General features: G+C 38.3%; 1 protein-coding gene across 6 annotated transcripts in view; it reads left to right on the top strand.

The window, feature by feature from the left end:
- AGO2 (argonaute RISC catalytic component 2) overlaps positions 1-15,398 on the top strand; it is a 62,891-nt gene that overhangs the window by 27,068 nt on the left and 20,425 nt on the right. For 3 of the 6 annotated variants that reach the window (XM_082318047.1, XM_082318049.1, XM_082318050.1), the window contains exons 4-11: positions 4,773-4,957; positions 6,297-6,433; positions 6,565-6,699; positions 9,348-9,435; positions 10,486-10,633; positions 10,822-10,941; positions 11,305-11,427; positions 13,220-13,353. In XM_082318047.1, the coding sequence (XP_082174173.1) occupies positions 4,773-4,957; positions 6,297-6,433; positions 6,565-6,699; positions 9,348-9,435; positions 10,486-10,633; positions 10,822-10,941; positions 11,305-11,427; positions 13,220-13,353 (1,070 nt within the window). The remainder of the gene's footprint in view (positions 1-4,772; positions 4,958-6,296; positions 6,434-6,564; positions 6,700-9,347; positions 9,436-10,485; positions 10,634-10,821; positions 10,942-11,304; positions 11,428-13,219; positions 13,354-15,398) is intronic. The other 3 variants (XM_082318051.1, XM_082318052.1, XM_082318048.1) reach the window with 2 other exon arrangements.

Raw genomic sequence — 15,398 nt, forward strand, 5'->3', positions numbered from 1 at the left:
TGGCATAGTTAATAGTTCTACCTGAATCAAGCTGTTAATCTCATATGTGTAATTTTTATTTTCCCCAAATGTATTTAAGTGAATGTCATGCAGTAAAGGTCAGTCTCTCCTCCAGTCTTAATTATTTCTCATTAACTGATAAGCTAATGTCTAGGAAAACTATAAAGGAATCATTTAAAAGTATTAGAGAGAATTTTTTTTTCCCCTTTCACATATAATATTCCAGTTCCTACAGATGTGACATGCAAGATTGCAAAGTGTTTGCTCAAGGTGGAATGATACTTGATGAGTGTCTCCTAGGGGTTTAAACAAGTCCTCTGGATGCACGCAGAGTTACCTTATAACTATAATAATGTTCCAAGTTGTGGATGACTGACAATATATTTTATGACAAATACGAAGTTCTGCATTTAATAAGTAAAGGTAAATTAATCCTTGGATCTAATGAGACTTCATGAGATGCAAGTTGACGCTAGTCTGACTGGGAACTGGATGAGATGACCTCCTTCTGTGTCTGAATGCCTGCTGACCGAATAGGACTCGATTCTTGATGCTTTGGATTTTAAAGCCCACATATGCTAAATCATACGTGGTAAAAATGAAGTCTAGTGACAGCGTGTCAGCAGGAAATGCTTCTGACGCCCCGATTCCTTCATGTCCGTGCAAATGAATGTTGCAACCTATGCCTGGGAGAAGGCTGACTTTAATGATTTTGCTAACCATTTTGGGTGGGACAGAATTATCTAGCCGGAGCAATGATCGTTTACAAAAGTGTTTTTAGTGGAGGTTGGCACAAGATGGTTCAGATAGTTTCATCTGTGGCTCACATTTAGGCTCGCTTTTAATAAACTCATATTTTTTTCCTATTTCCCATGGGATATAGGAGTTTGTTGGTTGTTCTGCCATGCATATATTAATATTATTACCCTGGAGGAAAGAGCTAACAGAGATAAATCTTTAGCTGGTTTAAATCGGACGTGGGGAAATTTAGCTTAATGAGGGAAATTTTTACACGGTGCTAAATTGATTTAAGCATGGTTTAAACCAGTATAAAGCTTGTAGGTATTAGGACTTTTCTCCAGCATAATTAGATTAAGTTTCTTTGGGTTTTGTTTTTTTTTTTTTTTGCTGTTCTGTACATAACAAATGTAACAAGTTTACTGCACATCTGATTACATTTAGGATCGTATTGAAAAGATTCATGAACATACAGTGATTAATAGATGATCCTTAATCAAAGTGGAAGACGACCTTGATTTACTTGCAGTGTGCATTGGTAGTGGAAGAACTGATACGAAACAGAAGGCTGACACCAAATTGCCAACTGTTTTTTTTCCCTCCTGTTGCTCTTTAACTTAATTAACACACTCTGTCCTCATCTCTTGGTGGTGGTGGTTGTTCTGGGGTTGGTTGTTTGGTTATTTTTGTTCTTGCCAACAACCCTGCTTCTTTTGTAACTTCTTCTATTATATAAATGCTTTTCTGCTTGGCCTTCATGGTTATCTTACCTATTTTCATTTCTTCCTTATCGTACCTTATTTTCACTCTTTAATTCCTTCATTTCTTTAGACCTTTTGGAACAAATATGGAGTATGTAAATATTAACAGAATATTTTCTTAGTTTTCACTTGTACACATTGAGAAGAAAGAATTGTATAGGACACTGTCAAGGTATGAAGATATTAATAGTCTCCTCTTTCCTCATAGGTTCTAACAGCAAAGCCAGGTCACCTCTCACTGTGGCTTTGTACTCAAGTGCTGCGTTACTTGTGTATTTCCCTAAAACGTCCTTCTACGATTAAGAGCTAGAATTAAATTTGAACTGAACTTGAAAGTTTTCTGACCTGGCAAGATTCAAGAACAACTGATGTATCTTAACATACATCTTAAGCAGTCTTTAATTAGAAAAACAGTAATTATGAGTGAACCGAGCTGCAGTTTGATAGAGAAATCCCACTGCTGTTCCCTTTTTCAGAAGGAAAGTGTTAATCCTGTCTATGGCCACAACCTTACTCCTCTTGGCTCTGTCTATTTGAAGTGCTGCTCCTGACTGTACGTGATAGAAGCAAACCTCTTACATCCATAGCTTGAGATTTCCAAACAAGTCCATGGGAGGCAGGCACCCAAATATTTGATTGGAAACTGTGCATCTGTTTTCCTCTGAATTATTGGGAAGGAAAAGCTCTTAGATTAATACAAAGAATTCCCCAGAAACACATGGTCAAGTTTCATTTTTATGATTTTTAAACAATGATATATGCTGATTTGTATGAGTCAATCAGACTACATCAGCTACAAGACCTATTCTTTTTAAGAACGGCTTTCAAATTTTTCCACAGGCTTAATGATTTTTCACACCCCTACAGTAACATACCTTTCATTTAGTTCCTTTAGCTGCAAAATTATGTCAACTGTATTGCAATTTAGCAATGGCTCTAGCAGGCTGTAGGTTAGTGACTGATACTGTAAGTTTTTTATTTGGGGATAGATTACACCTGGCGAAACTGTAGGAAATAAAACATTAAATTCGTCTTTAGAGTTTATTCCTAATAGTAAAGTACTTGGTAAAATTCCCATTTAAAACTATTTTGTCTTGAAATTTTTCCTATTTTGCTTACTCTGTCAAACATGAGCATGTTCATTTGCCCTTAAAAATACAGAGTGGAATAAACAGAATATTACTGAGGGATTTGAATTCTGATTTGCAGTGCCTAAAAGTATATGTGATCTTGTGGACGTGGACTAAGGACACGTTTTTTGGTCCTAATGTATTTTTATAATTTTATTTTTTTAAAAAAACATAAACTCTTCAGTAGTGTGTAGTTCAGGTAAGTTATTAAAGGAAGAAAACCTGGAAAGCTGGATTTAAAGTTTACTTATTTGAGCAGCGACTCTAATTCAACTGTTTTGAAGTGGGGTTAGACCCAGCAGCAAAAGCTGTTTGGGCCAAATTCAGTGGTGTGAATTCACCGTCACAACTATGCTAAACATAGTAGGTATTTGCAGTCTAGCAACTGGAATGGAAATTCTTCAGTTGCAGCTCTTTAATTTCTACCAGAGACACAGATACTGCAACACAAGTAGTCCCGTTCTTCATCTTTTTCCATTTCATCATGGCGAAGGAGCTTTGTAAATTGAAACCAGGAGGGGGAAAAAATAAAAAGAAATCTCTTTTTAGATTGAAGGTACCAAAATTGTTGTTAATCAGGTGAGTTGTGTATTAACAGTATTGGGAATGACAGAAATAACAAAACTTGATTTGGAGGAGGAGAGAAGCTTAAAGGAAAATGCAGTTCAGGTGTGACAGACGTCTTCTATCTGCTGTATAGGAGATGTAAGTTGAAGACCTTTTGATGGCATGGTGGAAAAAAAGGCTTCATAGAAAGCTTCCAACCTGTGTCAACTAAAAACTTGTACCCTTATTTGCACAGCTTTTCAGCAGAATTAACCTTCTGGGCCAGATTCAGACCAGCGACCCTGCAATTGCAGACTCCAGTTGCTGTTGCTCTCCCATGGCCATACTGCTCCTTCCTCTGCTTGACTCTCCTAGTGAATGGTGTTTGTACTAGAGGAGAGAATTGGCTGTAATATTAATTTTGGCTGCCTACTATAAATTGTTAACTCTCTTTTTTGGCGTATGGGAAGGCTTATTATTTGTGTTTTATTTTTCCTTCCTATTTTTTGACTGAAGAAGCTAACTGTTGCAAAAGACCAGATGATTGCATACATTAGCTCGCCGTTACCCATGTATTATTTTTGCTAGCCCACTAATTACAGTTTGTCTGTTAAGTAGATGCCTTTTATATTTAAATTGTAAGCTCCCTAGGACAGGAAAATGCAATGTTTTTATTTCTACCCAGCACAAAGGATACTCTGATCTTGTTATTTCTTGTAGTCACTCCCAGAACTGCTAATCATTTCAGACAAGCCTTAATTTTAGTCAGTTTAAGAACTTCTGTGCTCAGGCTTTCTTTGTTTCAATAAAGAGGAGAAATCAGCATTACAAGTAATTACAAGTAATCGGCTAAAGTAATTTACCATAATGTAGTTTGTTAGTGGTTTTTTAGACAAAAAAGTAGGGCATAACATATCAAAGGAGTGCCCCTGTTTCCTGCCTGATAGCGTCACTGGTACTTGGGGGTCATCACTTGTTCTTTCTTTGGTATTTAAAAATAAGAGTTTTTTGGGTTGGTGGGGTTTGTGGTAGAGTTTTTGGGTTGGTGGGGTTTGTTTGGGGGGGGGGGGGGCGGTGTTTGCTGTTTTTTCCCTTTGAAAGCTCCTTGTGGATTTTACTTTCTCTCATTTGAACTATGTCTACAGTAATAATATATAAAGCACTCCGGTGCTCTAGAGAGTGAATACCAGAAATTCGTGAATCTTGGCAGGTAGTGACAGACCACGTTTTATTTTAAGCATGCAGGAGATGATGTGAGTGTTGATGCATTAGTATGTGTTAGGTATCTGCAATCAGGTTATCGGATCTTCACGGAGACCTCCCTGTTGATATGCAAGCACTTCCAAATTATAATGTTGCCTCAGACGGGGAGATAGGTGCCAGCTGGGAAGCACGCCAGCTTTCTGAAATACACCTTTGGAAAGATCTAGTTGTAAAAAGAGGCTGTACCTAATGTATGTTGTTTTGTCATCATTGCTTTTTGTCTCTTCCCATACTTCATAGCGCTGTTCAGAGGAGTCCATCGTCCCTTCCAAGCCCCTTCCATTTTCCCCTTTAAATGGAAAGAATCATCTTGGTTTGTTGTTTGGCATTGTTGCAGGTGGAGCTGGAGGTCACGCTGCCAGGAGAAGGAAAGGACAGAATATTTAAGGTGGCTATAAAGTGGATGTCCTGTGTGAGTTTGCAGGCTTTACACGATGCTCTTTCTGGTCGGCTGCCAAGTGTCCCGTTTGAAACCATCCAGGCACTGGATGTAGTGATGAGGCACTTGCCTTCCATGAGGTGAGGGGAAGACCTTGACGTTGTTTAGGAGGTTGCGTTGTTAATTGAATTGCTTCAGTGGCTTGTTGGGTAGGACGTGCTTTCATAGCTCAACCAAAATAATAGCTATCTAGCAGATAGCATGCTCGGGCAAGAGGAAATATGGTGCTTTTCTGCTCATACGCTGGAATTGGTAGCCTCCAGCCTGGACACAAGTCCCTTTCCCTGCTGGTCTTCAGACTTGCTCCGTGTTTGTGTGCTCTCGGGTCAGGGGTGCTCTGCCATCTCACTCGTACCCTCTTTCTCTGTAGGCCTCAGAGAAGGAAGCCCTCCCTGCGTGGAAAGTAGTTGGAGGTTGTAGGCATGTAAGGGTGGTTATAAAAAACTTGTTATCCTGTTCCTCTGTGTCCCTGGGCAGATGTTTATTGCCAATTTTGTATAAAGGATACTGTGCTAGGGGGACATTAATGTCACCAAGTATAGATATTTTTGTACAAAAGAAAAACTTGAAAATTACTTGGGTTTTTTTCCAAGCAAGTGGGATCTACAGCATTTGCAGTCAAACCCAAGAGATACTGGGTTAAATTCTGCCATGAAACAAGTCACTTAAGACCACTGTTCAAATTGCATTCAATTGGAAAATAAAGAACAAAGCTTAGTAGGGCTGAACTTTCCCATTTTGAAAGGCTAAACAGGGAAAATGAGTTAAGTTTATGTAAATATCTTGGAATAGCCATATATTATATTGACTTTATCCTCACATTAAGGATAAAATAAAAATTACTTTAGTCAGGTTTTGCAACACAGCAAACAGCCCAGACCAGTTAGTCACACATCTTTGTTCAGAGAAACATATCAGCACTGGTTTTTATTAGGTTGATATTAAGTGTGCAGTACCAAATTGTCAAGATGAAAGATGCATCAAAAATATTTGTTACATCAGTTGTTCACCCACGCAAAGTTTCCATGGATTTCAGAGGACGCTATGCACAAGTAAGGGGAGAGGTTATTGCATTGCTGTTTTAATAGCAGAGGTGTTTAGTTATTTTCTTACTGAAGCGCAGCTGAATTTTTAATAGAGTACAAAAAAATTATTAATGCTTCTTTTTAAATTAGTAGGTATATTAAAGAGTATACAGAAAATAAATTCAAACAAACATGAGTAGTAGCCAGATTTTTACTGTAACCAGCTGGATTTTGAGAGGTGTAACCTGAGTCCTGACAGGAATCTCAGATTATTGGTAATTTGAAACACAGACATTTCTGTGCTTTTGTGAATAGGAATTTGCATTAGTTACGGCTTTATTGCTTTTTTTTTTTGCTTTAGTTTTATGATCTGAATTTATTTTCTTTATTGCAGATATACTCCTGTGGGGCGATCTTTTTTTACAGCATCAGAAGGGTGCTCAAATCCATTGGGTGGTGGCAGAGAAGTTTGGTTTGGCTTCCATCAATCAGTCAGACCTTCGTTATGGAAAATGATGTTAAATATTGATGGTAGGTCCTATAAAATCTTTTCTTGTTCCTTCTTTCTCTTTCAGTGGAAAGGCAAGAGTTTAGTTCCATTTGTTGGATTTCTTAAAAATTTCAGTACTGTCGTAATATAACATTAATGTTTTTGTCTACAGTATCTGCAACCGCATTTTACAAAGCACAGCCAGTTATTGAGTTTGTATGTGAAGTTTTGGACTTCAAAAGTATTGAAGAACAACAAAAACCTCTGACAGATTCCCAAAGGGTAAAGTTTACCAAAGAAATAAAAGGTAATAATTGAATTACATAAAACTGCTTTATTCTGTCTGATGGTGTGTTGCCACTACACGTTCAAAATATTTTCTATAGCAGTTGCCTTATTGGGAGACAGATTATCACAATGAACAGTGCACATACAGTTTCTGAGCAAAACTAAGAGGCAAGAATCATTTTATTACTTACTTACATACATTTCAAGACTTTCAGAAGTCTACTGATCAATTTTATGTTTCAGTCTACGTGTCCTTTTTTTCTTAGTACATCAGTTAATCTCTGTAGCTTAACAGAGTCACTTTGTGAATATAAGCAAAGTTGGGTCAGTTCAGATAAGTATGTGGCTTCAGATTTGATGAATCACTAGTATAAAAAGTTAAGTGAGCTTTTTTTTTTTTGAACCAGCCACATTTAGAGCTCAGGTATGCACGTAAGTTGTAAGTAAATTATCACATGTTCAAGAATTTGTGGTAACCATGTATGCGCGTGCACTTTGCCTGTGGCAAATATAGGGTAGCTTAATTAGCTTTACCCGTAATGAAAGTGCTTTAGTGACACTGTGAAGATGATACGTTTTATTCTTAAGTGATGGGATGAACTAAAACTTCCTAGCAGGTGGATGGTAATGTATTTTAGTGGATTAGTTACTGGCTTGTGACTTGTGCAAGCTTCTCTTCATTTAAGTGTAGGTTCTCTTGACATACCTTCATTTTTTTTGTGCCTCACCACCATCCAGTCACTTGATCAAGTGTCATGTCAAAGTTACCGGTTCGTGTTGGCATCTGAGAGCATCTCGGTGCAGAATTACTACTGAGATCTTTTCAGCGTATAGAGCAGCATCCCTTATTATGTCAGTCTCTTTAAAAACAATTTATCTTCCCAAATGAATATTGCTGTATTGTATTTAGAAGTTATATTTACTGTAGTGCTTTACTCTTCTTAAAGGCCACCCATCCCTAGAGTAAATATGAGTTAACAGTTAGAAATACAAAAATTTTATATTTTTCACTTTTGAAACATATCGGTAGTGCCAATCCATGACAAAGATACTCCAGTTCCTAATCTAATGATTTCAAAATGTTTGCAAAGACTGGGATTTCATGTTTTGGGGTTTTTTTTTAAATTGCCTGATCTTAATTTTTTTTTCCAATTGCTGGTGTCAAGATTTTCATATTCCAGATTTTACTAATAATTCAGCAATATGTTTTTGCATATTTAGACATATTTCATACTCTCCTGGAAGTAAATTACAGTTATTCTAATATGTAATGACTGAATCAAAGAGTAGGAGGAAGGAATCTTACTGTTTGTGATCACTGAAGGTTTCTTCTGGAAAACTGAGATCCTTCCTTCGTGATATGCTTGATTAGAAAGAAAGCAAGTCAAAAAAGAAAATAAAACTCCATAAATCTATCATGCAGCTTCATTGTTTCCACAGAACGTCCACAAAATCATCTTTGCCCAACTAGAAGTTAGCAAGAAAAGTATAAATAAATCCTGAATTTGTACTGGTTTTAAGTGTTTTGAAAAAATAATCGGGCACTGAATTGCCATCTGCTTTTGTCATTTTTTCCGAGAGGATTTTCATTCTTCAGATAGATGAAGTCATCTCAAATTTGCAGCAAAACGAGTTGTAAATTGAGGTATTGAGTGGCAGTTTTATATTTTAACGAGAATACTGTGATACAGATTTTGGAGGTATTCACAAAAACTTGATACTTATTGAAGGTTTCGTAATAGATGGCAATCTGAGCCGTAACAAATCACATGGAAAGATACGTATGTTGTTTGTCAAGTTATTAGTGCCTTTGACAGACAGGGAAAATAGGCACTGTTACTCAGCAGCAGCCTGAGTTTACACCCATGTGCAGATATAGAAGGAATTTCTATCTACAGCCCCCTCTTTCCTGTTCCCACACATTCAACTTCCTATCTCTAATAGTCCACCTACATCTGTTTCTGCCTAAGCATGGAAGTAATATAAATGAAAACGCTGCATTCAAGCTTATATTTGTGGGCAGTGGTAAATTAGAAACAACTTTTTACGGGTAGCTGTGTTGTGCTGGTTCGGGGTGGATAATTTAATCTTCTAGAAGTTGTTGGCTTTAAGGTGGGCTTGGCTTTTGTGCCAGCGGAGTTTGCAACAGATGTTTGTCTTCACGAAGAATAAAGCCTCGTGGCCTCATTCCCATGGGCTTCTAGAGGCTGCATGGGTATTTTTTTTTTCCCCCCGATTCATTAGTTCGGGGTTGGTTGCAATAGTTGGAGGTCTCGCAGGCGCTGTATGTTTAGACATAAAGTATAAACAAGGTTTTTGCTTCAAGGAGGTTGCGTGCCCTTTTTGTCCTTCCACCATCCTGGACTTCCTTAGAGGTACAGAATTGGAATTCACAGAATGCGTTCAGCTTCGTCTGCAAACTCTTGGGGCTTTGGGGTTTCGTGTTGTCTCTAAAATTCTTTGTTGAACTTTGGCTGAAGCTCAGGGGGTTTGAATTTTAAGACTATAAATTGTTTTTTGAGTTCTGTCTGGATACCTTTTGGTGCTCTGAGGACGTGCTAAATAGTGAATAGCTTTACTGCCCAGTTTACGGCGTCTTGTGTAACAGTCAAGGGGGCTGACACCTTGATTTTGAAGAAACAGTGATACGTGTTTTCCAATTTTTAGGTCTAAAGGTGGAGATAACACACTGTGGACAAATGAAAAGAAAGTACAGAGTGTGTAATGTCACCAGACGACCAGCAAGTCACCAAACGTAAAGTATTTTGCTTGTTTTTAAGCATATGTTTAATCTCAGGCTGGAACAGTACTTGCCTGCCTTACTGACATAGGAAAAGTTGTCTTGAAAAATGATACTTTCTTTGGTCAATACATTTAAAATACACTTCAAAGTATTTTCCAAATTTTGCTGTTCTCTTTGTTCTATTTTTATTCTATAATGAATGTCATGGCATTTGAACCAATTACTTTGTTTTAAATCTGTAGTGGGTTTGGTTTTTTTAATTTACGGATTTCTTCAACATTGGAAGAACAGGGTGCCCTATTGGTAGCGTAATGTTTCCCAGAACTATTGAGTAGAAAAGTAGTGTCAGCTGGGATCAGCTTTCTAATCTTGCTTATTGCCAATCTATTTTTCCTCTGGAAAAAAAATGTTTATTTTTAATCACTAACCAGAAATTTGCAGATAGCTTGACTATGGAGGTATTTATTCCTGTTTTTTAGAATATAGTACAAGTAACAAAACTGATACCAGCTTCTTACAAGAAGTTAACTGATCAATCTCTAAAGCTGGTATTTGTTTCATGTTCTTTCAGTGGTGTATTATATTAATGAAAAGACAATATTTGTGCCACCTTGATGTAAGTATATGCAAATGTGTGTGCATATGTGGAAATATATTTTTAATGTACAGAAAGAGAAATGCATTTCTGAAGCAATAATTGGTTTTGTGGCTCAGAGTAGGCTTGCTATTTTCTGTGCATGGCATATCATAAAATGTAGTACTGCAACTACCCTAGATAAGCAGAAAACATTAGTCTTTGTCTCTAAGGCACCTGCTCCTAGGAAACTTAATTTATAGCTTCAGGTATCAAGAACGTTGGAGAAATAGCCTTTTGTGGTACTATTAGAAGACACACGGTAGTGGCAATGATGGAATCTTAATTACAGAAGTACACTTGCATCATTTCAGCAAGATAGGTTTACTCTCCAGTAAGCTTAACTTGTGCCAAGAAGCGTATTGAGCAAGTGTGGGAAAGTATTCTACATAAAGTAATGGCTTATTTTCATATTTGATTTCCAATAGATTCCCACTTCAGCAGGAGAATGGACAAACAGTTGAATGCACTGTAGCTCAGTATTTTAAGGACAGGCACAAATTAGTTTTACGCTATCCTCACCTTCCATGTTTACAAGTTGGACAGGAGCAGAAACATACATACCTTCCTCTTGAGGCAAGTAAACTTTTAGATACTACTGTATTCTGGGGATGGGAGAAGGGGGTCAGAGGAAAAAAGGCTCAAATGTTGACAAACTGTTTTTTGAGCCAACTTTAGAAATTCTGTAGTGCAGCAATGAGGGGGAAAAAAAAACCCAACATTGCATTGTGTTTTTTAACTTCCTTTGTGTGGGGATATTTTAGGTGTGCAACATAGTGGCAGGACAAAGATGTATAAAGAAACTCACTGACAATCAAACTTCCACTATGATTCGAGCAACTGCCAGATCAGCACCTGACCGTCAAGAAGAGATTAGCAAATTGGTGAGTGTTCCGTCGAAGATGAGTGAAGCGTAGTAATGAACTTGATTTTTCTTTTACCATTAACAGATACTGAATAGTTTGTGCACTATACACAGGTTATGAGCTTGTTTTTATAAGCCTTTCTCCATTAATCAGAGAGAAATACGTTCTCACAGAAGGTTTTCAAGTGGGGTTTTTTTGGTGCTTTCTTTCAAATTTTGAGGCATCCATGTATTCAAGTGGAATTAACAGAGGCGGTGGATGCGTGGCATCACCCATATATAAGGGGTATGTGCCCAAATACGATTATCTCAGAAAGTTTTAGCTCTTATAAAAATAACTTCTTTTTCTGCCAGAAAAATATTTCATTCCTTTTAATTTCAGATGCGGAGTGCGAGTTTTAATACCGACCCTTATGTTCGTGAATTTGGAATAATGGTCAAAGACGAAATGACAGATGTGACCGGTAGAGTCCTGCAGCCTCCCTCAATCCTCTATGGAGGCAGGGTGAGTTGAACGGCTACTGTACAATCTGGGATAGCTTCCATCGTCAGCTGGGATAACTTCTGTAATATGGTTGTTTTAAATGAATGATGTTGGGTGTAATGGGATAAAAGTCATCATAAATGTAAGTTCTAAACATTACACCTAACTTACAGTTTTCAAAGTCCTTAAATGTAAGGACTGAAAGTAAAGCTAGGTTAAAAATACGTTTATGTAAACTTCAGAGGAAAATGTGTTTATTTTTCCTTCATGCACTGTTTTATTGTGTTGCAAGAAGAAACCTGCAAATAGTGGTTCAAATCAATCTGTATGGAGAAGAACAGAGACAACTTCAGTTATTACTCTGTATATTTTCCTCCCTTAACTCTGAAATCTTCCTGAACTTCTGGTTGGTTTTGAGTGTTCTGGGTGGAGCAGCTGTGTTTAGGACAACTATCTTAAGGTATTATCTCTATCAGCATGTTTGTTTGTTTTTTTTTTTTTTAAGAGCCATCTCTTCCTGTTGGAGTATTTACTCACAGGTTTTTTCTTTACAATGGCTTTTCAGATGGCCTTTCTGACATAATCTTCCTACTGTGGTGTCTTTCAAAAACAGCTTGAGAAACAGGATTTTCTGTCAGTTATATAACGTGTCTTGGTTTTGTGCAAGATGAAAGCTTTGATAGCTGGGATAGCTTAATTTGCGGAGGCTTCCGATGAACCTCTTCTAGGTCATGCATTGCCAGCTGAAGATAGTTCTGTCCCTACGCACCAAGCAGACTGTTACCTCCATAAACCCGCCATGGGAGAGGATCTTGCGTCTTCTACCTAAAGCTCTTCAGACAAAATTGGGCAGATTAGCTCAAACCTTCCTTCACGGACAGGTTCAGATCACCCAGCTGTCTTTGCCTGATCCTGATTAGGGAGAGTGCTCTCATGAACTGTTCTGGCACCAGGGGAGCAGGGGGAACAAGAGCTCAATGGCAGGTGAATGATGGAAAGTCGGAGTGGGGGAGGTACTGCCTTCAGCAGACACAACTCTGCAAAATGAATTATCAAATTTGTCTGTGTCCCCTGAAAAATTCCCATCCATTGTAGCTGTTGCTGCGAAATGAGAAGGCAGACATTGTGGCAACTTGTCTAAAACATGATACTAATACTTACTAAGGTAATTAACATCACCAGAATTACTTTAGTCATCTTATTATATCCCTTGTCCTCTAGGTAATCCATCACAGTAATGTCTGCTTGATGGGAGAAAAAAGTGTTGCACAGGTCAAAAGTGAATGGCTGATTATCTTTTGTCAGCTTGTTCACGTTTTTTTCTCGAGTTGTGTGAGTGACATCGAACCACTATTTGCCTCTACTTAGTGATGTGTAAAATAATGATAGCACTTAAATTAAGTCGCTCTTGGAAAGTTCACTGAGCGGTTGTAAAGTCACTGTAGAAGTGTACGTTCTTGTTAACATTACATACCAAGCACGAATCTGACTTACTATCCATATGTAATTTCTATCTGCTGCTGATTTGTGTAACCGAAGGAAACCATCAACAATAAAAATGAACAATATAAGCTTTATTTTTATGAGCTTTATTTTTCACCAGGCTAGCAAGCTGTCTTGCTACAGTGATAGAATGATCTTTATAAGATAGATGTTTGAACAGTAGAGAGAGAGACCTGCGAATATAAATAGCCTGCTAGTTGGAGGGAAGCAGAAGCGTAACGGATTTTTGTTAGCATGAATCAATTTTTGCATTAGTGTTTTGATTTTGTGTGGGGGTTTTTTGGTTTTTTTTTTTTCCTTCCACCTCCAGAATAAAGCAATTGCTACACCAGTTCAAGGAGTCTGGGACATGAGGAATAAACAGTTTCACACTGGAATTGAAATAAAGGTTTGGGCAATTGCGTGCTTTGCTCCCCAGCGCCAATGCACTGAAGTTCATCTTAAGTAAGTGTGTTTCCTAAGATGGTGATTTTATTATGTATGGAAATATCATCATTATTTATTTAGAATATATGTTTTGTTAAATTGTTTAATGTATGGCAATACATCCTTAACAGTGCTTTTGAAGTTCTGTCTCTTTGTGTTTTGAATGGTGCCAATACAATTGCAATTTCATCATTAAATCCTCCAAATCACTTACCAAAAGCAATTTATACTATATGGCAGGTTTCTGAGCGGTGAGGCCTTAGGACAAAGTTTAAGATGACTGAAATAATGAGATGACAAGTGTTTATCATTAAGTATTTGTCAAGAGTGAAAGTGAACATGTATGTTGTCTTAGGTTCTTTTTACGGGTTATATGGAATAGATTTATTTGTGCAGAACATATTTAAAAGGAAAATTTTAAAAAGCAATCCAATTTTTGTCTAAAACTTTCTACCCTCTAGAGTTACCGTAAGGTGCAAGTTGCTGTATTGGCAAGATGAGTAGGACTAGTTGTTCTGTTGACTTTGAGCATTTGAATGAAACTTTCAAATTTGGTTTCTCTGTCTCTGGATGGAACGTGATTGCTGGAAGATGATTGTTAAAAGTGACGTCTACCATTCTTAGATCAGGGAAAGCGTGCATGCCTGTGTAGATGGATTGTCTAATTCCTTCTTTTGAACACAGTTGCTTTCCCTTCATGCATGGGCAAGTGCAGCTCTTACAGCTGCCCTAGCAGGTGACTCAGCTGCTCTTTGTAAGGTGAATGCAAGAGAGCGATTGTTCATAACAACAGTATTGCCATAACAGTGTTCCTTTAGATGATTTGCCGAATAGCTTGGGAATTTTTCCCTAACAAGTGGTGAGCAAACAGTGGGAATCTTACCTTTTACTTTCCTTCCCATTGCGTAAGGCTAGGGGCTTGTTCTCTCCAGGTACATGGCAGGAGGTTAGCTGCCAGAGAATCTTCCTTTCCACACTGTTGCTTCTAGTGGAAATGCTGTGTAGAAGTTAATTTTGAGAGACAGGCAGAAGTCTTCAACATAATGAGCCAAAATAAAATTGTTTGATGGCTTAGATGGAGTTTACCATCTTACCAACGTACCAAAGGACATTCCTTCATACTAGGATATGGCTGCGTCCAGTTGCATCTTGTTGCCTCTTGCTACATCTTGTTGAGTGAGTTGGAACTCGGCTGCTGTAGATCCGTCAGAGTAAACACCTTCAAAATCCCCAAAAGTCTTCAAAATCATCCTGCTCTACCTCTCAGGAGCAGAGAGAAAACCTTTCCTCTCGGACACCATACTTACAGATGGGCTTCTAAAGGCTCAAAACCTGTGCCATTTTAGACTTGCGTGTTCTGCCACTGACTCTTTCCGCTTATAGTGCTGAGTGCCTGTTTTGCCAGGGAAAATGCTTAATGCGCCTATTTTCTGCAAGAAGCCACAAGCTGCAGGGCTGAAGCTCGCAGACTCTTATGATTCATGGAAGTTAACAATGGGTTTGGAAGAACCGAAATCTGCACACCCTCTCCGTGGGTAAGACTGTATTATCTGGCACCCTTTGGTGAAGACGAGCAACTTTTTAGAAACCTATGGGGGCATCCACTCCAAAATAATAGAACGGGCTTTGTCAGTGTTTATGTCAGTTAAGCATTGCTGCCTGGGATCATGCATTTACTATGCTGGTCGTTAAACCAAGTGCCAAAGAAGGACATCTCTGGGTGCATCTGCACTAGTGTTTTAGTTCTGGATCAAGAGTGCATATTTGAAATGATGCTCCTGATGGTCATCAATTGCCATACCATGTTCTGCATCAAGGAGCAGTCTGAGTGTACAATGGGGACTTTTTGGGGATAAAACTGGACTAGAGGATGTGCTTCAGCCACCGATGGACCTTCAGCCCACCACACCAGACTACAGCCACTCTCACGAAAAATCCCAGAAACACGTGTAGTGTGGATGTTGGTCCCTCGGCACCAAGTGCTCCGCTCTACAGGTCTGCACTGTGACACCCCGCTACTTGCTCATCTTGCCTTTGTTTTATGGGGATGGGACTTACAGACT

This window comes from Platalea leucorodia (genome assembly GCF_965183815.1).
Source record: "Platalea leucorodia genome assembly, chromosome: 1".
Classification (NCBI taxonomy): Eukaryota; Metazoa; Chordata; class Aves; order Pelecaniformes; family Threskiornithidae; genus Platalea; species Platalea leucorodia.